Consider the following 21,530-nt stretch of genomic DNA (forward strand, 5'->3'; position numbering starts at 1 on the left):
CTCATAGCTAAGTAGTTTTTATTGTGGAACAAAATTTCGAGAATTGATCTAACCTGGATGTGTAATTGAGTTTATGCATTTTAATGATTAAACTGATAAATATTTCAAATACATATGGATTTAATATCGTAGTATCTTTTAGCCTCTATATGCCACAAAAGTTGCGGACAAAAATTCACAATACATAGAATTGTGGTAAAAAAGTATATCGCATTTGCACGTTTCACAAGTGAACTCATAGGTAAGCAGTTTTGATTGTTGACCAAAACTTCGGGAATTGATCTAACTTGAATGTATAATTGAGTTTATGCATTTTAATGATTAAATTCATAAATATCTCAGCCACTTATGAATTTAATATCATAGTGTCTTTTAGCCTTTATATTAGTATCTGTGGCAAAAAAATGGGTACCTCCATGAGAAAATTTTGTAGATCGATGAATATTTTCAATCTGAATATTGATTAGATACCAGAAATTATAAGTCTATTCGTGAAAATCTAAGTCAATGCCATGTACAATATTTGTTAAGATGTATTTAGGGAACTGTTATTAGCACTCCAAAAATCTCATTCTACACTTTGCACAAGTGTATTTTTCTTTCTAATTATAGAAAGTTTGGAGTGCCAAATGAGATTTTTGGAGTGCTAATAACAATTTTCTATATTTATATACATTTTATTTTAGTTTGGAAGTCGACTTCCCTTTTTTTTCTTTCCTTATCAAGTTAATAATATCGTTGACTATGACCCTGTACAACTAGTTGTTGATTCGTTTTGAATAATCAACATTATTTCTTACAATGTCTTGGGCGTATGAATAACATAAAGAAAACGGTCATGATACAAGCTGAATAAGAGTAGTACTAATTAGTAAACAACTTGTGCATGATGTTTGCTTATAACCAAGTAGCATGAAAGGAAAAATGTGTATGTTTCATGCATGACTTGGAATAATATTAGTAAAGTCACATAGGCCAATCAACTTGTTGTCAAGTGGCCCTTTATCACAGTGATGAAAAAGTGTTGTGCTCTTGCATGACGGCGTGAGTTCGAATTCTGTCGATGAGTAATCTAACATCTAACTTACTAATGCTATCGCTTGACTCAAAAAAAAAAAAAATTGAAATGTATGTAGTGGATAAACACAATCTCAAAATTTAATTAAACTCACATAACAACGATAAATAAAGACATGATCACAACTTAGGGGTGGTGAGCAATCCCATTAAAATAGAACTTAATATATACATATTAAAAACAAAAACAAATTGATGCAAAATCTCCCGATGACTAATACTATTCCAAGTCATGCATGAAACATACACATCTATCCCTTCATGTCACTTGGTTATAAGTAAACATCATGCATTTACTAATACTATTCCAACCACTTGGTTATAAGCAAACATCATGCATTTACTAATACTATTCCAAGTCATGCATGAAACCTACACATTTGTCCCTTCATGCCACTTGGTTCTAAGCAAACATCATGCACAAGTTGTTTACTAATTAGTATTACTGCTATTAGCTTGTATCATGAGCCTTTTTTTTTTTTTTTTTTTTGTTATTCATACGCCCAATACATTGTAAGAAATAGTGTTGATTATTCAAAACAAATCAACAACTAGTTGCACAGGGTCACAGTCAGTGATACTCCCAACTTGATAAAGAAAGAAAAAAAAAGGAAGTCGACTTCCAAACTAAAATAAAATGTATATAAATATAGAAAATTGTTATTAGCACTCCAAAAATCTCATTTAACACTCCAAACTTTCTATAATTAGAAAGAAAAATACACTCCAAACTTTCAATCTGAAGTATTGCAAAACCCGGCCTAAATGACCGAAACAACCATAAGTGTTTGGCACTATTTTCTGTTTGAATTAGGTGTTTATGCTATTCACTCCCTCTCTTGTTGTTTGCTGTTTGGTATCTGGCGTTTTGGAAATGTATGCTTTGTGAGTTTCTGGAATATTTATATACCAAATCCTGATTGGAATTAGGACCTAATCCATCGGCTAATGATCCAACGACAAGAAAACGTTAGCCCCGGTTTGGCACCAGATAAACAACACCTCAATCCCTTCTGTTCGGATACTAAAAATTAAACAATTTGACAGCCTGCTTGCTAATTAAGTAATTAAACATTTTTTACAACCAACTTCTTGATTAGATGGGTATTATTTTCTTGGCGTCTTAACGATGCTCTCAATTAACCTGCCTAAAACACATGATAGATGTATTACTCTCGCTTTCTTAATTACTAGCCTTCATGCACGCGCACATGCGCATGCAGAAGATATTTTTTGAATCACGGTGTGCTATTTGCGACTTACACGTTTTAAATGTATTTATATGCGTAAATTAACAAAAGGAAAGTCAAATATTTGAAGTAAATGAATAAGATCATGCTAGAAGAAACCCCTCATAAACCAATTAAAGCAACTGAATTCACATAATAAAATTGGTCTCTATAGAATTTACAATAAGAATAGAGAAAATAATATTTAATAAACAATTGATTGAATCATATTATTGCTAGCCTATTGTGAGGTTAAACTCACCTCTCTCCCCCTTAGTGCATATAATATCGTTTATTTAAAAAAAAAAAAAGAATCATTTGATAATTAATTTAATCACATTATTATCCGTGTGTGAAATACCTTTTTAATTACCGACATTACACGTCTCTTAAGATGTTTTGAACGTGTTTAAAAATAGAGAAAATAAAATTTAATAAATAACTGATTGAATCACATTATTGTTAGTCACTTGTGAGGCTAAACTCATCCACCCCCTAGATAATATCGTTTGTTAAAATAAAATAAAATAAAACAAACAATCATTTGACAACTTATTTAATCACATTGTTATCCGCGGGCGAAAAACCTTTTTTATAACCGGAATTACACGACTCTTAAGATGTTTTGAACGTGTTTAAAAATAGAGAAATTGAATCACATTATTGCTAGCCTATTGTGAGGTACTAGTTAAAAAAAAAATAAAAATAAAAAGCACCAAAAAGTATATTATTAAAAAAATACTTTGAAAATGACGAAAATGCCATTGCCTTATTTGATGTATTATTTTAGAATGCCTTTGAAGATTTTTGTTTTGGGGGCATTTTTGTCCAATTATTTTTGGTAAAGCATTATAACACCAAAACACCATTCACCTTTTGTGTTCTCTTTATATATAATAGATTCTTAACCGTGGTTTGTAATAATTATATCAAGATACGTACTCTATCCTAATGTACTGACTTAGCTAGTTCATAATTTTACATGTAGGTTTTGTTGGGGCTTAAAGGAACTTCACTACTTTGGAGATGTTTATCTTACAAAAAAAAAATGTAATGCAGTGGATATTTGATAGGCAAGAGAAATAAAGAACACTCAAGGTAATACACAAAAACTTTTTATTCCCACACAAACTAATACAAGAGGAAACACTCAAACACTCTCAATGGTCATGGCTAGTGTTTGAGTGTTTCCTCTTGTATTAGTTTGTGTGGGAATAAAAAGTTTTTGTGTATTACCTTGAGTGTTCTTTATTTCTCACTTCTTGCTCTCTTTTCTTTTCTTTTCTTTTTTTCCTCACAATTTTACAACTAAACATTTTCTTGACTATTCTAGCCTAAGTCAACCGACTTGGCTTTTTTAAATTGATGCTTTTTTGCTAGAGTTTTCTAGTCATAACACACTGACTTAGACTTTGCTAGAACTCTCTAGGATGTGCATGAATATTTCTTTGTGCATGGGCTATCAATTGTCTTGGGTTAAGATAGATTATCAATTCAAAAGGTTTCCTATTTAGCACAACAAATTGAAGCTACCATGCTACACATGTTCCCACATCAGTGGGGATAAAAGGAAACTATGGGTTTAAATATGATTACCCCATTTTAACTAATACAGGTTTTTTTTGTTGTAAAAACCTCACACTTAACAGATTGGGCAGGTGATAAAGTTGGGGACAATATCGGTATCGTTAGAGTGGGGCTCGGGCCCGTCGATCTAAAAAAATTCAACATCGTATCAGAGCCCATGGTTACGAGCCCGTGCAAGCCAAGGGCTTGTCACAAGGAAGTGTGGGCTTGGAAACAAGCTTGGACGCTTAACATAGAGTTGGCCTTTGAGTTCTGAGAGTCATTTCCTGAAAATGATTGAAAACAAGTTTGGACTCCATTGGAGCTGACCTCTGAGTTTCAATTGTCGATATGTGGATTTTCACTTGTGAACCACTAAATAGGGTTACACGTAAGGGGGAGTGTTAAAGTCCCACATCGGTGGGGATAAAAGGAAACCATGGGTTTAAATATGATTACCCCATTCTAACTAATACCAAAACTTTTTGCAGTAAAAACCCCACACTTGACGGATTGGGCAGGTGATAAGGTTAGAAGTAGTATCAGTGTCATTAGAGTGGGGCCTCTGGGGCCCGTCGACCTTAAAAATTTCAACAACATATATGCCGGCTCCTTGTCATCATTTTTTGGCTTCTTTTGCACTGCATTTTCTTTGTTACTTCCGAAATTCGGTACATCTCATTCACTTCCATATATATCAAGCAGTAGACTATAAATCCTTCCACAAGCAAAGCTCTGGTTACTAAAAGAAACCATGGGGCATAACAATGGGGTTCCTCTTCCCTTCATTTTCTCTCTTGTTGCATTGTTTCTGTTGGCTCTTCAAGTCAACGTGTCTTTCGCAGATAGGTCGACATATATTGTCCACATGGACAAGTCCCTCATGCCCAAGTCCTACACTAGCCATGACCATTGGTACTCCTCCATCGTCGATTCATTCAAATCCGAGAACCCTACCTCGTTCGATGGCAACAAAATCTTGCCTTCCATTCTGTACACCTATGACAATGCCTTTCATGGGTTCAGTGCTGTGCTATCTGCTGATGAATTAGTGACTCTAAAAAAGTCCCCGGGTTTCGTCTCAGCTTACGCTGACAAGTCCATTACGCTCGACACCACCCACACCACTCAGTTCCTCAACCTCAATCCTTTCGCCGGACTGTGGCCTGCTTCGGATTACGGAGACGACATCATCATTGGTGTCATTGATACCGGTCTCTGGCCGGAGAGTGAAAGCTTCAGAGATGAAGGTATGACCAAAAGTCTTCCAGCTAGGTGGAAAGGAAAATGTGAGGTTGGACAAGAGTTCAATGCCTCTCTTTGTAACTATAAATTGATTGGAGCTCGATACTTTAACAAGGGTGTCATGGCTGCAAACCCCGGTGTCACACTCAGCATGAACTCGGCTAGAGACAGTGCAGGGCATGGGACGCATACATCTTCCACAGCTGCGGGGAACTACGTGGACGGGGCATCTTATTTTGGTTACGCTAAAGGAACAGCCAGAGGCGTAGCACCGCGTGCCAGAGTTGCCATGTACAAGGTTATCTGGGATGAGGGGCGTTATGCCTCTGATGTTCTAGCCGGAATGGACCAAGCTATTGCTGATGGTGTTGATGTTATTTCAATTTCCTCTGGCTTTGACGACACACCATTGTACGAGGATCCCGTAGCGATTGCTTCATTTGCAGCCATGGAGAAGGGTGTGGTGGTTTCAGCTTCAGCCGGAAATGAAGGCCCCGAGCTTGGGAAATTGCACAATGGCATCCCTTGGGTCTTGACCGTTGCAGCCGGCACAATAGACCGCTCATTTGGAGGAGCATTAACCTTTGGTAATGGTTTAACCATTACTGGATTTACCTTGTTCCCAGCAAACGCCTTAGTAAAAAACTCGCCACTGGTTTACAACAAGACCTTCTCAGCATGCAACTCAACAGCAGCGCTAGCAACTGCACCAGATGCGATCATCATATGTGATGACACGGAGCCTATTTATTATCAAATATCTCACATCATTCGGTCGGGGCTTCTTGGAGCTATCTTTATTACCAATAATCCTGAGATACGCGAATTAGGTTACGTTGCAACTCCTAGCGTTGTGGTGAATACGAAGGATGGGCGGACTGTGATCGAGTACGCACTAAAAAGTGAAAACCCTACTGTCAGCATAAATTTCCAACAAACGTTGCTCAATACAAAGCCTGCACCCGCTGCTGCTTCTTACACTTCGAGAGGTCCTTCAAAAAGTTATCCGGGCATTTTGAAGCCGGACATAATGGCCCCGGGGTCATTAGTTTTAGCTGCTTGGGTTCCCAAGGTTGCAGCGGGTAAGATCGGGTTCAATGTGAACTTACCTAGCGACTACAATTTGATATCCGGGACATCCATGGCATGCCCTCATGCTTCAGGTGTAGCTGCTCTACTGAAAGGTGCGCACCCGGAATGGAGTGCAGCGGCAATTAGATCTGCTTTGATGACCACAGCTAACCCATTGGACAATACTGGCAATCCAATTCTTGACGACGGTGACAATTTCAACTTTGCTTCACCATTAGCTATGGGAGCAGGCCACATCGATCCTAATAGAGCACTTGATCCGGGCCTAATATACGATGCAACTCCACAAGAATATGTCAATCTCTTATGCTCCACGAACTTTACTCATAACCAAATCTTATCCATCACTAGATCACACGCCTATGATTATTCCAAACCATCTTCTGATCTCAACTATCCATCTTTCATTGCGTTGTCCAACAATCATCACAAAACAAAGACAAGGGTTCAAACATTTCAGAGGACCGTAACAAATGTGGGAGATGGTGCGGCTAGGTACAGGGCTTCGGTGACTTCTCCAAAGGGTTCGCAGGTAACAGTCTCCCCAGAGATACTGATCTTTGCATACAAGTATGAGAAGCAAAGTTTTACGGTCACTTTAAATTACAAAGCGAAGAAGAAGGGGAAGGCTTCTTCTGGTGCACTTGTTTGGATCGAACAAAATGGAAAATACACTGTCAGGAGCCCGATTGTAGCGTGACCACTTGTTTAATTGATTTGATGATCATGTATGTAGCTAGAATAAAATTTAAGCATGCTGCATGCTTGGTATTAAGAAAATTAAAAGGAGTCTATTTTAGTTAATGGAATGATCATGAACTAATGAACTAATGGAATAAACTTCTCTTTGAAAAATATAACATGATTGGATTGAACTTAATCATATTGTTTCTACCCACCGCAAGGCTATTGCTGGTGTTTTGCTTAAAGACCAGCATATACATGCTCCATCACCAAGGACGAATCTTGGTTTTGTTTCTACTTCTGAGATAAAGTTACCGCTCAAGTGGTGAACTATTATAGTCCACTATGGAATGTGAACTTAATAATTGACCATTTTGTATGAACGATCACCGTGCAATGCCAGACTCTATCTGCATTCAAATTTTGGGTAACCAAGTAGTGAGTGAAAGGAACCCTCCTCCAACTTACAGCCTAGTGCAGTACCGGCCAGTAGGCTGGATCGGATATGCTAAAAGGTTTCTTGCATTGTTGCTATTGAACTATACATGTGTGTGTGTGTGTGTGTGTGTGTGTGTGTACACATACCATTGCATGTGAAGTTGATTTGGCTGGATATTATTGCTGTTTTTTTCCAACTTATAACATATTTTATTTTTTCCTATATCTTTCCACACAAACTAGTACTACTCTTCTAATTCCATGATCTCTCTACTTTATCATTGGCTAAGAACACACTACCTGGCTAGTATTTCCAGTATTTAGGTATGACTTTCCACTCAATCCATGTAGTTTAAAGATCACCAAACTGCAACCTAATGTAAACAACATGGGTACAGTGGAACATTTTCAAACTTTAGGATCTGGGTGCCAATTAAATGGCACCAATACATGTAAGTCTTTCTCATGTTGCTGACACGTCATGTGATAGCAAATGTTCTGCTTTGTGCATTTTGGGCCTGACCTCAATCCCATGAACAATGAGGCCAGCCTTTAATACACCAGCCACCTCCATACATGTCATCTCCATTAACTTCCCATCCCCTCCTCCTGGGCAGAAGAACTCACCCAGTTTCACCTCCAACCAGCTGTCCGCTCTTTCCTTTGGAAATCGATGCGTTTCTTCGTTTTTTCTGTTCTTCTTCTTCTGCCTTCTTCTTCCGGCTTCTGGGTCCAGAAACACAGTAGTGTTCTTATTGTCAATGGGGGGCTCTCCATCTCCTCCTGTTGTGACCTTTACAGGCACCTCAAATCCGTATGCCCCTTCCCTCAACTTGAACACGAGATAAGCTTCGTACGTTGTGGCTGGGGACAGGATGCGCGTATCAATTTTCCCACGAATTTCAAGCCACCAAACATGCACAACCTCAGCCACCTCCTCAAACCTGCACAGTTCCATTTACTTGAATTCTACACACTAGTAAAAAACCAACAAACTTTTCTCGAAAGCACTTATGATCCATAAGTATTTTTAAGTTTTTCTGTCAAATGCAGTTAACAGTTATACATATAAAGCGCTTTTAATTAGGCTGTCTACGAGCAATGTCAAACAGAATCTTAATTAGAATATGGATGAAAAATTATTAACAGACCTGGATTCAGGCAGACAAATCCATTCCCAATATTGAGGAGTATCGCCCCAGGTAATCATAAGCTCCCTTGCAGATATCATATAGCATTTTTTCCCACTCCATTTGTCCACCGAAAAGCTCTGCAATTAATATTGCGTATGCATGATGTCAATTATAATTACATACATGAATAATAAATTAATCACAACAAGTTAATAACAAAAAATAAGGTATAGTTAATATGAAGTTACCATCTTGCCCTGATCGATGAGGACCGGGTTGTCACATAGAGACAGGAAAAGGTCCTTCTTGGATTTCCAACTGGAAGAAGAAGAAGAGCAAGGAGGGACCGGGAGGGAGGAGGGAGACTGAGGCTGTACGGAGGACTTGCCGAGGATCGTGTAGACATCGGGCGGAAGGAACCTGTCCCAAACGGCGTCCGATTCAGCGGCCGACCGGAAACCCCTAGACACCGCTGAAAGCCTGCACGCGTCTGGAGGCGTCGTTAAGGAGGCCACGGTGGCTTTGCATCCTTCTGGCAACGCCTCCAGATCCATCGCCGGCGTTCCTATAGTTTGTCTTTGTATTGCGTTTTGGTGTTTGTAAACTTGTGTAATATTAATATATGCAGGGATTTCCTAGATGAAGTCTTAGGGGTTAAGTTTAGGGTTGTTTTATAACGCATCAAAGTTTATGGTATGCACCTGGTTTATAGAAACGTTAAATTCGTTGGATTCTTGGACCAAATACAAAAAGAAAAGATCTTGACCTATTCTCTGGGGATGCATAAAAATACAGAGTGGTTTTAAATTTCGAGTATCAGCCTAATTAATAAGAATGGATTTTATTTCTCTTAGATTTAGTAATACATTATTCAGCCTATATTCAATGCACATATAAAAGGTTAATTTTTCGAAAGACCTATTTGTCGTTTTACCCTCAAAACTTGTATACAACTACCAATTTTCCTCATGAATTTTAATTTAGCTGATTATCTCTAAACTTTTATAAATAGATTTTGAAAATTTTCATCTAATCTTCCATTCATCTTGATCACGCGAACATCACATGGCACGCATATGACGGGGAAAAGATAATTTTATTTTGATAAATTGGGCGCAAAGTCAGTAGTTTGCAGCTGCGAATTGGATTTCAACTAGCTGAAGAGAAGAAGAAGAAAAAACAATCTACTATCCACATTAGGGTAATATTACTTTATTGCCCTCAAACATTTTTCATCAGACTTAAATGGATAGGAAATTGGATGAAAAATTTTAAACCTAATGTTAGAAGGGAAATTAACTCATCATAAAAATTCAGAAGGATAATTAGCTAAAATTAAAATTCAGAGAGAAAATTAGTAACTGCTTAAAGTTCTAGGAGAAAATCGAAAGATAACTCTTTTCAAAATAAGAGAAAAGGTTATTGGGTTTCCTTTTTCCCTTTTGATTTCAAATTTTTTACTTTAATAAGTCATCAGCACTATCTAGTATCTAGTGTATATTCTTTTAAGTTAGAAGTCTCAAATTCAAATTATCTTGTTAACGAATTTAATGTAATAACACCGACAGTGGCAGACCCAAGTTAGGATAAAAAGTCCAAATCGAGCACTTGAACTCGGTTTGATTTGCGACGCGACGCCAGATGACCTCGGTTCAATTTGTTGTGCACCATGAACTTGGCCGAGAAGAGAATGCAGGCATTCTTAGGTCAAAAAACTATACGTGTGATAACACATCTCCCGATCTCTCCATCCATCAAATAAGTTTATAACGTTTTACAACAAGTATTCAAAGGTGAAAGGAATCATTAAATAATTATTCAAGAGGACTGTAACCACCGTTGATGACCAGGGCTCAGCCACTTATAATGTCGAAGTTAAAGAACCAAAAGGGTGCTGTTGTCGCGGTGTGACCAGAAAAATTGGTGTCCGGTAAGAAATAGAGAAGCAAGACTACACTTTGGCAATCAAGTACAAGAGCTCCGAGGAAGAAGCCATCCCATTTGGTGCAATTGTTTGGGAAGAAGAGAGTGAAAATTTTACCATGAGGAGCCCTATTGTGATCTCGTGTAGCCCTACTGTGATCGTTGTGTAAGAACACGTTAGCTAGCATTTTGGGTAGTTTGGTATGACTTCAATTCAAACCATGTAGTTCAAAGATGAGCAATTGCAACCATTGTATCAACAAAATTATAATACAGTGAGCCTTTTTGTTTCTCTTACTAGTAATTTTCCTGATATGTAACGTCGACAATGCACCCATTACGTGTAAGTCCTTAGAAAAAGCTTAACTTTCTACACTCTTTTGGGCCTGACTTCAATCCCCTGAACAATAAGGCCTCTCTTCATTCTATGAATGTCAAGTTCCTTACATGTCATCTCCATTAACCCCCCATCTTCTTCTCCTGGACAGAAAAACTCTCCAATCTCCACCTCCAGCCAGCCGTCGGGCCTTTTCTTTGGATATTGAGTTTCATCGATTTCCATGGGTCTCCCGGTAATGTTCTGTCTCCCCAGAAACACAATGCGCTGACTACTAGTCTCTTCTTCTCCAAAAAGTCCTACCTTGACCTCCAAGGGATCGTCATGATCAAATCCTCTAGCCCTTTCACTTAACATGAAAACAAGATAAGCCTTGTAGACAGTGGAGGGGGAAAGAATCCGTGTATCAATTTTGCCACGGATCTCAAGCCACCAAACAACTACAAGCTCAGCCACCTCCTGAAACCTGTTTCATTTAACATGACATATACTAATTAATCGCCTAATTACACACATACACACATATTTCAATCTATATATATACGTCGCTAAAACAAATCCAACCGCAGAATAAGCACGATATGGAAGCGCTTTCTCAACATCTTAAAAGCATAGCTGTTAGCTTAATCAAACCAACAAAACGTAAGATGAATGAACTTTACAGACCTGGCGTTGGCAAGAGAAATCCATTTCCAGTAGGCAGGAGTATCACCCCAAATAATCATAAGGTCCTTCGGCGATATCATGTAACATTTTTTCCCACTCCATTTGTCCAGAGTAAAACTCTGCATATATAGATCATAGAAACAGATTGGAAAAGAACACAAAAACTTATTCTGGCTAGTTTTTCATGCATTAGTTCCAGCAGGCACGATCTCAAAGTCTAAAGTCATATTTTCATATTAATATATGACAATAAAAAATTCTCAGAAAGTAGAGAGAAACAAATAAAATCTTCAATATATTCATGTTTCAAATTTTGGGAGCTATCCCTAATCCCACCACAAAAGCGAAAAAGAATGTATAAAATTACCATCTTGCCGTCGTCAACGAGGACAGGGTTTTCGCAGAGAGTGAAGTAAAGCTTCTTCTTGGAGGAGGAGGAGGAGGAGTGAGATAGGATGGAGGGGATATCAGGGGGAAGGAACTTGTCCCAAACAGCGTCGGAATCGGCGGCTGACATGAAACTCTTAGACACCGCCGAAAACCTGCACGCGTCTCGAGGCGTCGTTAAGGAGACGACGTTAGCTATGCATCCTTCGGGCAACTCCTGCAGATCCATGTGAACGTGATGATGATCGTCATCGAGTACCATCGACACCGGCGTCCCGCAGCCCCCGCAGGTGATTCCTTCTCCTCCTCCTCCTCCTGCTGATGCACCGGCGTCGACTGTCTTCTTTTGCATCTCTGATTGATCTCCGCCGCGGCGGTGTCTCTTCATGTTTTCTGTCTGTGACGTTGACTCTCGCGTCGTGCGTGTACTTTGTGGTAAGTGTTCTGTTGTGTGTAAGAAACTTGTCATATTTGTAGGGAGAGAGCCTTACGCGTTAAGTCAGGGTTCAATTTTTCCACGAGTTTTGCTTCGTTTTCTAATGTTGACAAACGCTACACTTTCTAGAAAACTATTTCCAAAATTTATTTCTCACTTTCGACACAGTGTAAGCTTCTTAGAATTAAATTAGAATATTTTAGAGCATAAGAGATTTTACCGCAGCAGAAGAAAAACAATCATGCACATGCACTATGATATGTGGTCAATTCACACTCTCTCCGATAACTATCTAAAACTAGTTGTATTCCAAAAAATAATTGGCCACCAAATTGCTATATTTTAGACCCGAACATTTTTTTTTTTTTGGAATTTAATATTTAACCTTGTCTTTCTCAATAAAATAATAAGATCACTTGCAAATATTTTCACAACGTAAGATTTTTAAAATTAGTTTAGAAATATTGATTTTTTTTTTTTCTTGCAATCGATATTAAAGGAGATGACTGAGCATCACATTCTAGAGTGGAATGATCCAACTTTTTATATTGGGCCTAAAAGTAATTTCGTTAAAGGCCGAAGATAGCAAAGATTAGCAAGCCCAATAACAAGAAAAGCCCAACACGAAGAATAACAAGCTTTAGCTAGATACTAATGGTGCAGGAAAAAGAAGCTCTTATCCTTTTACCATTTAAGAACGGCATTCATGCAAATAACTCAAGTATTGATACAATAGATGCGATTCCGGCAACGGAAGTTGAGAATTCAAAAGCCGATACCGCTCGTTGTCCCTTCACTAAGCAAAAAAAAATCAATCGTCGTCATCCTTTAACTCAAAAATTACAGTAAACATTGATTTGAATCCTAGTAAATACAAATGGTAATTCGAGTGTGACCGCTACAGAACAAACATTCTGGTTTCGACAACCTTCTTCTCGCAATATTTGGATCTGATACACTGACTTTACACATCTCAGAAAAAATGCAAAACCTGAAAATTAAAGACAATTAAAGGCATCTGGTAAGCTAAAAGAAAAAATAGACGGTGCGTGTGTTTAGAGAGAGAGAGAGAGAGAACTGAATTTTGAACGAAAGTAATTTATGCAGCATAAACATGACACGATAAACACAGAATGTGGACCGAAAGTTACCTCAATGAAATTGTACAAGGGAAATGCATAGACCACCGAAATTGGTTCTGACATCCAAAAAAATTGATTAGCCATCTCCAAAGAAGCAACCGATTCACTACTTTACAACAACATTAACCAGCTTCCGCGCCAAATCTCTGCACCAAGAATTCATCTAGCTGACCCCAGTTTGGAATACTACATTCGCTCATTTTATCAGAGGGCAAAGATCGAATGCATCCAAGAATGTGTGTGACATCCCGGCGCAGCCTGGTGGACAAAGTGAAAAGTTGTGTTTATTAAGGAGTCCTAACAATTGTATGCGCACAAGGGGGGGGGAACTGAAAAGGTAGTACCTGTCCTTGGCTTGTGGTGTGCTGATCTCTAACCGTGAAAATGCCTCTGATATTTGTGAATGGAAGACCAAAATCACTTGCCTGAAAATTACAAACCACAGTAATCATTAACTGCCCTCTTCATCAACCAAATCACACTGATTAAAAATGTGGAGGGAAGAAGCAAGAACGTCAAGCTAACAAATGGAACTGGATGATCCTTTGAGTCTTTGACCAAGTTCCCAAGATAATTTCAAGTTATATGAACCTTACCTGAAAATCGCTTGAACATCGACCTCATGTAAAGTTCGAGTTAGAACACGTTGCAAGTATCCAACTTCCTGAAAATCAGTTGGGCAAGGCCCCATCAGATCAATTAAGATAAAGAAACTAATACAATAACTAAGTGCTTATATATAAAAAAATATAAAAAAAAAAAAAAAAAAAGGTACCTTGGTAAGGGATCGAGCAAATTGGCTGGGCTGTGGGTCAGCCTCTTCAGGTCTATTCCAGCTCTCTACAATTTGAGGCAACCCGCGTAGATGAACCAATAACCTTTCTCTCATGATCTGAACTAGTTTGGTGTGTATTTCATCTCTATGAACCTTATAATCCTGTTTAAATTGAATGAATAAACATCACAATGGTTTCTGGAATATGAGCATAATAACTGGCTAATGTAAATATGAGCTCAAATAATCTGATTTTAGACTTCGAGATACAGATGCATTATGAAAGGATAACAATCTTGACAAACATGTAAAATTACATAATCATGGTCAGAGTCATGAAACACAAAAGCAAGCACATGCAATACGTTTGATAATTCATGAAAGGGGACCAAAAAATAATTATCTAGAAAAGTGCGTGGTACCACAATCCCGTAAAACACCATCAAAATGAAGGGAAAAATTATATAACTAAAATAAAAGTAGAATACAAATCCCTGAAAATGTTAAATCTGTTGCCCAGTGTGAAAAGACAAACCTGAGCTACTCGATCAATTTCAGATAACAACAATGCTTTTCTTGTCTCTGGCACTTTTAGAAAAAGAATTTGCCTGATTTCTTGCAGAAATGGAATGAATAAAGTCATTACTCCATTGCTCAAAGTATAACTCTACAAATAAATAGATATATACATTCACAGCAAAACCAACAATTTTTTAAAATTTTTTAGTCGCCTACCAGGAATAATAGCATATGTAAAACTGATGACTTGACTTGCCAAGGCCAAGTGTTTAGAAGTGATAGACTTTAAACCGGATACCTGCATTAGCACATGTGATGTATCAAAAAGCCGCAAGAATGACCCCGAGGAGCATAGTCAGTAGATATAACAGGATATAGTAACCAAAAACATCGAAAGGGGTTTCAAACAATCACTTAAAGCATTTAGGAGCTCAAGAAAGAAAATTACATATAAAACCCGTGAAACGAGTTTTTGATACATGTACATTGAAGAACAGTAGATATTTGATTCGCTCAGTTGCATAAACCTTTTGGAGTTTCTAAGTGAAAGTTACTAAATAGTCTGCAACAATATCATCTATTATTGAGAGAAATTCTACCTGCATGGCACCGGCACCAAGAACAAGCTGACACGTTCTTGTATTGAAAAATTTTAAAATTTCTACAATACGATGAACAACTTCAGAGGACAGTGCTGGAAAAAAGTTGTTCATATCAATGTACTCTGACAACATCTTCATCAATATCAAGCCACTGGAAGAAAAACCAAGAACAAGGAGAAAACGTAACTAAAGGGTGGCTTATACTGAAATATTCTTTTACTTATTGAAAAAAATTTAATAAAGTTCCTCAATAGGGAAAAGAAGAGTACAAATCAAAACTCCAAATTGCAAATCAGGATTGGTATAAAAAATAAAGAATAAATGGGGAAACAGAAAGATAGAAAACTAAGGCAACTGACCAGTTTACCATGTGAAAACCAACACCTTTGTAGAAAAGGGTTTGAGAGGTTGATTTTCCTCGCTCCTTCACGTTGCTGTGGTTATTTTGAGCAACAGAGTTTGCAACATCAGCCTTATTTTTCTCAGTTCCATCAGAATTTGGTGTCTCCTTTGCAGTACTACCTGCAGATGTTTCACTAGAATCCGCCCCTTTAGATTGCTGTTCAGCAATTGATGGTCCTGTATCTGCTGCATGTGAACTATTACTGGGTGTGGCCACCTCATTGTAGCCAGTTTCCGTATTATCTTGGACAGTATCCAGGTTCTCGGTTACCAATGATTCAGAACTAAATAGTGAAGTGACAATGACCTGAAATTCATCAGGAACATCCACTTCCACCCACGTTTCTTGGTCAAGAACAGCTTTAATTTTTGCCATCTACAACAACCATAAAAACAATTAGCTCATAGCAACATACTTGGTAAAATAAAAAGTGAAGTATAAGTATACACGATCAGAAACTAACTCGAGATTCATGCTGAAAATCCATGAAGGCTTTGGCCTGCGACTGTAGTGTTCCCCTGATGCTAAATCCTGGCCTTCCCCCGATCTGTTTAGGTTGGCAGTGCCACAAAATGGCACCAGAGACATAACATTGTTGATCTTAAAACTAAAGGAAAGAAGAAGGACAAGAAAACAAAGGGGACAGATAAAAAGTATAAAATATGAATACCTTCTCCGTAGCTGTTATAAAGTTTTGTGTGATGTTATATATGCTCAAAAACTCCTGCAATCTCAACTTAGGATGAAGAAGAGCACGAACCCCGAGTAGCTTTGCCCATCTTCCATGAGCAGCATCACATGCTGCAACAACAGCTTCTGTGTTTTCTCGTAATACATCAGCTCTGTTTAGAATCACATTTCTTCAGAATACGCATACATTTGGAAACACTCTAACATGGGGACATATCAAAGGTAAACCCTAAAATTAACAAAAGAATTTCTGACATTCATTAGGGCAAAATTTATTTTACTGACAAGACAAGCACAAAACAAAATCTTAAAATTAAATGATACAAAAGGTTTTCAGCAAAGTTGAAATTTTAGACATCAAAGTAACATAATCAAGAGACAAGACCTCACCTAAAATTCTTAGAGATGTTTGAAGGACTTGCTGCATCATTTGCCTTCCCTTGAATTGAAAGGGCCTTTGTAGCAACCCTCTGATGTGAATATGGCATAAGCAAGCCACCTTGACCATCACTCTCTTGAGCTGTTTCTGCAGCTGCGGCACCAACTGCAATTGCTGCAGCAACAGAATCGGCTGCATAGTGACCATCGAGGTTGCACATAATCCATTCAATGGCCTTCTTCACTTCAGCAGCCCGCACTAGATGTGCCTGCATTCACTAAAATAAATCATATGACATCACACTCAAATAGTGGTTGATGCTTAAAAAAAATAGACAAGAACTTAGATGAAGCTAGCACAACAAAAAATGAATGAAATACAGCACATATGCCATCTGATAATAACTTATCGAACAATCTAAAAACAGATAATGTATGTATGATGAGTTGATGTGACAGTACCCGTTCTTTTATATGAACCGTTACACTTAAAACCAGTTGTCCCTTACCCTAATGCTGCCAAATGAATTCTACTGATAGACTGAAATATTAATGAAAGAGTAGGAGTGACCAAAATGTAGACAGGGAGAAAACCTGTCTATCATTTCTTTACTTGCGTTAGAGTTAAAGAAAATATCTGTAATTGGTTCAACTGGCTCTCAAGTGGTTGAAAAATTACAAGAAGTGATATTATGTGCTTCAAATTAGTGAATTAGTCAATGGTTTGCAACTTGCAAGAAACAAAATATATAAAGGACAAAAGGACAATCATAGTGCCTTAAAAAGTTCTGTTTACAGCGTAGTAAAACGTGTAAATTAGTTTATGTAGTTGCAACAGGGAACAAAAATTGAAGTAGAAATAAATAAAAGTTGGTGATAAATTGAACTGGATGCTTAAATATTTAAGCTCAGTAATGAATGGAAAATTGACTATTTTGCATCATAGACAACCCCAAGCCAAATCTATCTTCAAGCTAAGCCTAAGCTCTTCATTGAGGAGAAGAACTTGTATGTTGTATCCATCCCCAATCATTGATAATCATTAGAAATATCAAATTTAACTTCTAGATGCACACTAAATTACAACAAAACGAACAATGAGTATACTGGGAATTCAACAAACTAATAATAAAGCATTTTCTTGTCAACAATACAATGCCTAGAAAACAATACAAGAATAGTCTAGAACACATACCCTTACAATCAGAAAAATAGCACTTAAAAGTTGAACAAAGCTTTCAGATGACAGGCTCCTCAACTTGCTCGCAAGTGATGCGCCAAAACCTAAAAAACATGTTTAAAAGATCAAGGACAAATTCATCTTTAAAAAATGGTACAAAAAGAAAAGAACAAGACAGAATGTAAACATAAAAATTGAGAATTATAGCATCTACTTTTTCTCCTATATTAGGTGTAATTCTCAGTCATAGGCGTAGATGATAGACAAGATTACAAATTTCTCACCATCTGCATCAACTATTCGCTCCCCCGGTGTAAAATCTGACTCCAGTGGTCGCGAAACAAGAATGGGAAGCAGCTCTGCAACGGCATTTTTGATAGCAGACTTCATGTCAGCTGTAAGTTGGTCGCGATATAACCTCAACACAGAAGGGAGCTTGGCCTGAAAGTAAAAGAATACCATCTTTACTTAAAAGATCACTAAAGGTACTCACTGATCATGGAAAGAACTAAACTTCATCCCAAAGGAAGAAATAAAAATATGTTGAAAAATATTAGGTTTGACAAACCGATAATTACTCACTGTTCTAAGCAACCCAATAATGACAGGAAGAAGACGATCTTGAAAATTGGAGGTTTCTTCGTCATCCAACTTAATCTGCTGATACAAAAATAACGGTGATCAGTTCACATATAGAATCATGCACAGATGCCTGAAAATCACGATAAAGGATATCAACTTAAAAAAGCAGTCATAGCATATAAGAAATGCAAACAAGAAACCATCAAATTTGGACAAGGCACTCGGTGTATAAAAAGTTAATTCAACAAAAGATCCTACAAAGCCTTTATAGATTACGTAAATGGTCAAAATTAAATTAAACACTTTCTTGCAGGGTTCAACAAAACTTGCAACATGGCTTATGGCAGGGCACTGGTTGTTGAGCCATCTTCAGATACGGTTGTAGTAAAAACAAATTTCAAAGCATACTATATAAAAAGATATGGTTCCAAATAAAATCTGCAAAGAAATCTTCACTCCTTACAATATTATATTTATCTGTGAGAATTTAAGCGAATTCGGAAGAAAAAGAAATGCAAAGGCTACAAAACTTAATTATCTGCTTTTCCGATCAGTGGAGAGCAGCTCCTTGCAGGAGAGAATAGACTTGAAATGAAGTAAAGAAATATTGTGGCATTTAAGAAAATAACTTGAGCTTACTTCACCATCTTCTCCATTCATCAGACTAGATGCCCTTGCTTTTGCTCTGGATATAATTATAATGTCTGTATCTCCAGCATCGTGTATTGAAGCACGCATAAACTCTGCAGAAAGAATGCTACAAGAATAAATTTAATAAGTTACTATAAACATGCCTCATATCATATTATTCCATTTGAAAGACTGAAAAACGTTTATTCAAATATTTTGGTCAATAGAAGCCAAACTGGATGAAGAAAAGCATCTCTATTTCAGACTCTCGGAAGAAAAAAATTAAAAGCTGCCAACCCCAGTCCCAAAATATTGAACCGCATATATTTAAAACGAGAAGGACAAAAATAATTATGGAATCAGAATTAAAAACATCAAAAGCAACTCAAATGGTGTCACTTGTTTCACTAAAAATAGTGTCACCGCAACAGGAAAACATACCTGTTTATGGATTCAATTGAAGCCGCTACGCGATCCCTAAGGTGATGGAAGCAATGTAGACCAGTAAGCTCGTCTCCATCCTATTAAACGTATTGACATCAATTAGGTACCAAAAAAGTTTAGTCCACTATTCCTTGTTTTAGTACTAGTTTGTGGAGGCAGATCAAACATAACGTAAATAAAAACATACCAGCAAATGCTGTAAATCGTCTGTGACGTCCAAGGCTCCAGCACAATCTGCAGAGGCAACAAGCTGTATGACAGAAAATGTAAATCAACTTATATCAAGAAACTTGCTACTTATAAAAATGACGATAAACATTTTTACACAACTCAAATGAAAATCATGAGCATTTCTTATAGAAAGGGACGAAAAACAAGCCACTAATCATCTGAACAGGTCGGGGATAAAATTGCAACAAAAGACTTGTGTGGATTATAATTTAAACTAGTTGGGCAACAAATTCAAAACCTATTATTGAATCCGAATCAAACTACTAAAAACGCCACCGAGTGCATATCAGTGCTTTAAATTGGCCCTTACTAGTATTTGCAACAAATGTAAATGGTCATCAAGTTTTATACTACGATCAGATTTTCAAATGAAGTGAATCTACTACGAAAACAAAGATAAAATCCAACATCGCAAATTGGCAATTCTTGATGAAGTGAATTCTAGACCAAATGGCTACTAATTATCACAACATGCACAATTCATTACACTACAAAACCGAAAGAAAGTTATTGAAGCGCAATGCAATACCAGTTTAAGTGCCGAAAGAGCTTGATTAACATATAAAATGAGCCTCAATTTCTGCTGCAGAGCCAACAAATTGCTCCTGGTTTCATTCAAATCATGAATCTGCGTTGCGCACTCGACCAAATCGACATCCATGAGCAGAATCGTCTCCTTGAGCTCTCGAATCCGACTGCACCCCTCGACGATCTTGACATTCAAGTCCTCCAGCTGCCCCTGCGCCTCAAAGAAGGAGTTGGAACGCAGCGAGATCTCCTTCACCAAGTGAAGCTCCACCACGTCCAAGTAATGCGACAGCTTCTCCTGCAGTCCCAGGTTCTCTGAGACGTTCGTGAACGGGCAAGCCGACCGGAACGTGGCGCCATCCTCCAGGGCGAAGTCCTCCTTGAAATAGAGCGCCGGAACCTCCCGGAGGCACGCGACGAGGGCTTCGCCTTGGCCACCGATGGAATCGACGTCGGATTTCTCCTTCTTCACGTGGTTGATGATGTCCTCGAAGCGGTTGTAGTGATCGGAGACGGAGGCGAGGTAGGGCTGGAAGTCGGATCGGGTCACGGGGTCGGACGCAGATTTCGGCACGAGAGGTGCGAATTCGGGCGGGGCGACGGAGGCGGAGGAGGACCACCAACCGACCCAGGAGGAGGCGTCGGAGGCATTGGGGTTGTTGAGGATGGAGGCGAGGCTCTGGCTGGTGTTCGGGTCGGATATGGAATTGGATCGGCTGTTCAGCTTTCCGGGTCGGGCGTCCATGATTACCATCTCTTTGTTGGAGCTGCTGCTCTTGTAATTGTGGTTCTGGTTCATGAGCGAGTCGGGTGAGTCGACTCGGGGCGAGTGGGATAAACCCTACAACGGAAGAGGGGAATGCGCGTCGTGGTGGTGGATCTGGGATTTGGTGCTTTTGCAGGTGATCATATCATATGCTCTCTCTCGTATGGGAGGGAGATCTGGGAAAGGAGATAGGAGAAAGTGGAGGAGAAAATGGTAATTTAATTGATAAAATCGCAGAGACAGGTCGAGGTGGAGTTCGTCATGATGGTTCGAAAATTCTCACAGGGGAAAATCGGGCCGACCCGGCTTGGTAGAAATTGCAAATTGGTGTGAATGAAAAGCCGGTTTTGCAATTTGAAGCCCAATAAGTTTTTATCCAATTACTATGGGTTGTGGGCCTAAGCCCAATTTATATTTCCTTTCTTTCGTTTATTTTTTTTATTCAAG

The 21,530-nt window shown here is 38.2% G+C and overlaps 4 protein-coding genes across 7 annotated transcripts; 1 reads left to right on the top strand and 3 right to left on the bottom strand.

Moving 5' to 3' along the window:
• Positions 1–4,603: 4,603 nt before the first annotated feature.
• LOC137721734 (subtilisin-like protease SBT3) lies at positions 4,604–7,047 on the top strand. The gene has a single exon (XM_068460755.1). The coding sequence runs from the start codon at positions 4,627–4,629 to the stop codon at positions 6,907–6,909; it is 2,283 nt and encodes a 760-aa protein (XP_068316856.1). The 5' UTR covers positions 4,604–4,626; the 3' UTR covers positions 6,910–7,047.
• Positions 7,048–7,497: 450 nt separating this feature from the next.
• Positions 7,498–9,160, bottom strand: LOC137721735 (putative F-box protein PP2-B12). Its single transcript, XM_068460756.1, has 3 exons — positions 8,713–9,160; positions 8,483–8,601; positions 7,498–8,275 (listed from the first exon to the last, which is right to left on the bottom strand). The coding sequence occupies exons 1-3, from the start codon at positions 9,016–9,018 to the stop codon at positions 7,795–7,797; spliced, it is 906 nt and encodes a 301-aa protein (XP_068316857.1). The 5' UTR covers positions 9,019–9,160; the 3' UTR covers positions 7,498–7,794.
• Positions 9,161–10,589: 1,429 nt separating this feature from the next.
• On the bottom strand, positions 10,590–12,283 carry LOC137722430 (F-box protein PP2-B10-like). The gene is made up of 3 exons (XM_068461431.1): positions 11,758–12,283; positions 11,391–11,509; positions 10,590–11,190 (listed from the first exon to the last, which is right to left on the bottom strand). Exons 1-3 carry the CDS (start codon positions 12,244–12,246, stop codon positions 10,758–10,760), a joined length of 1,041 nt encoding a protein of 346 aa, XP_068317532.1. The 5' UTR covers positions 12,247–12,283; the 3' UTR covers positions 10,590–10,757.
• Positions 12,284–12,860: 577 nt separating this feature from the next.
• LOC137722429 (vacuolar protein sorting-associated protein 54, chloroplastic-like) lies at positions 12,861–21,280 on the bottom strand. Of its 4 annotated transcripts, none has more exons than XM_068461428.1 (19): positions 20,319–21,280; positions 19,746–19,808; positions 19,556–19,635; positions 19,124–19,241; positions 18,485–18,559; positions 18,187–18,343; positions 17,918–18,006; positions 16,735–16,991; positions 16,325–16,496; positions 16,118–16,201; positions 15,611–16,029; positions 15,249–15,402; positions 14,866–14,947; positions 14,666–14,745; positions 14,131–14,292; positions 13,952–14,019; positions 13,700–13,780; positions 13,365–13,613; positions 12,861–13,204 (listed from the first exon to the last, which is right to left on the bottom strand). In XM_068461428.1, exons 1-18 carry the CDS (start codon positions 21,114–21,116, stop codon positions 13,478–13,480), a joined length of 3,075 nt encoding a protein of 1,024 aa, XP_068317529.1. In that variant the 5' UTR covers positions 21,117–21,280; the 3' UTR covers positions 12,861–13,204; positions 13,365–13,477. The 4 variants fall into 4 exon arrangements, with proteins under 4 accessions (XP_068317529.1, XP_068317528.1, XP_068317530.1 ...); XM_068461427.1 differs by having other exon boundaries at positions 18,485–18,562; XM_068461429.1 differs by lacking the exon at positions 12,861–13,204 and having other exon boundaries at positions 13,561–13,613; positions 13,700–13,775; positions 13,947–14,019; positions 18,485–18,562.
• Positions 21,281–21,530: the final 250 nt, after the last annotated feature.

Source organism: Pyrus communis, chromosome 17 (genome assembly GCF_963583255.1).
Source record: "Pyrus communis chromosome 17, drPyrComm1.1, whole genome shotgun sequence".
Taxonomy (NCBI): domain Eukaryota; kingdom Viridiplantae; phylum Streptophyta; class Magnoliopsida; order Rosales; family Rosaceae; genus Pyrus; species Pyrus communis.

Coding starts and splice junctions, on each gene's coding strand:
- LOC137721734 (XM_068460755.1), top strand. CDS start 4,627: ATGGGGCATAACAATGGGGTTCCTCTTCCCTTCATTTTCTCTCTTGTT.
- LOC137722430 (XM_068461431.1), bottom strand. CDS start 12,246: ATGACAAGTTTCTTACACACAACAGAACACTTACCACAAAGTACACGC. Junction 11,510..11,757: donor TCGTTGACGACGGCAAGATG/GTAATTTTATAC, acceptor CTATATATGCAG/AGTTTTACTCTGGACAAATG. Junction 11,191..11,390: donor ATTTCTCTTGCCAACGCCAG/GTCTGTAAAGTT, acceptor TAAATGAAACAG/GTTTCAGGAGGTGGCTGAGC.
- LOC137721735 (XM_068460756.1), bottom strand. CDS start 9,018: ATGGATCTGGAGGCGTTGCCAGAAGGATGCAAAGCCACCGTGGCCTCC. Junction 8,602..8,712: donor TCATCGATCAGGGCAAGATG/GTAACTTCATAT, acceptor TATTAATTGCAG/AGCTTTTCGGTGGACAAATG. Junction 8,276..8,482: donor ATTTGTCTGCCTGAATCCAG/GTCTGTTAATAA, acceptor GGAACTGTGCAG/GTTTGAGGAGGTGGCTGAGG.
- LOC137722429 (XM_068461427.1), bottom strand. CDS start 21,116: ATGAACCAGAACCACAATTACAAGAGCAGCAGCTCCAACAAAGAGATG. Junction 16,497..16,734: donor AACATCTCTAAGAATTTTAG/GTGAGGTCTTGT, acceptor GATTCTAAACAG/AGCTGATGTATTACGAGAAA. Junction 13,781..13,951: donor GATGTTCAAGCGATTTTCAG/GTAAGGTTCATA, acceptor TGTAATTTTCAG/GCAAGTGATTTTGGTCTTCC.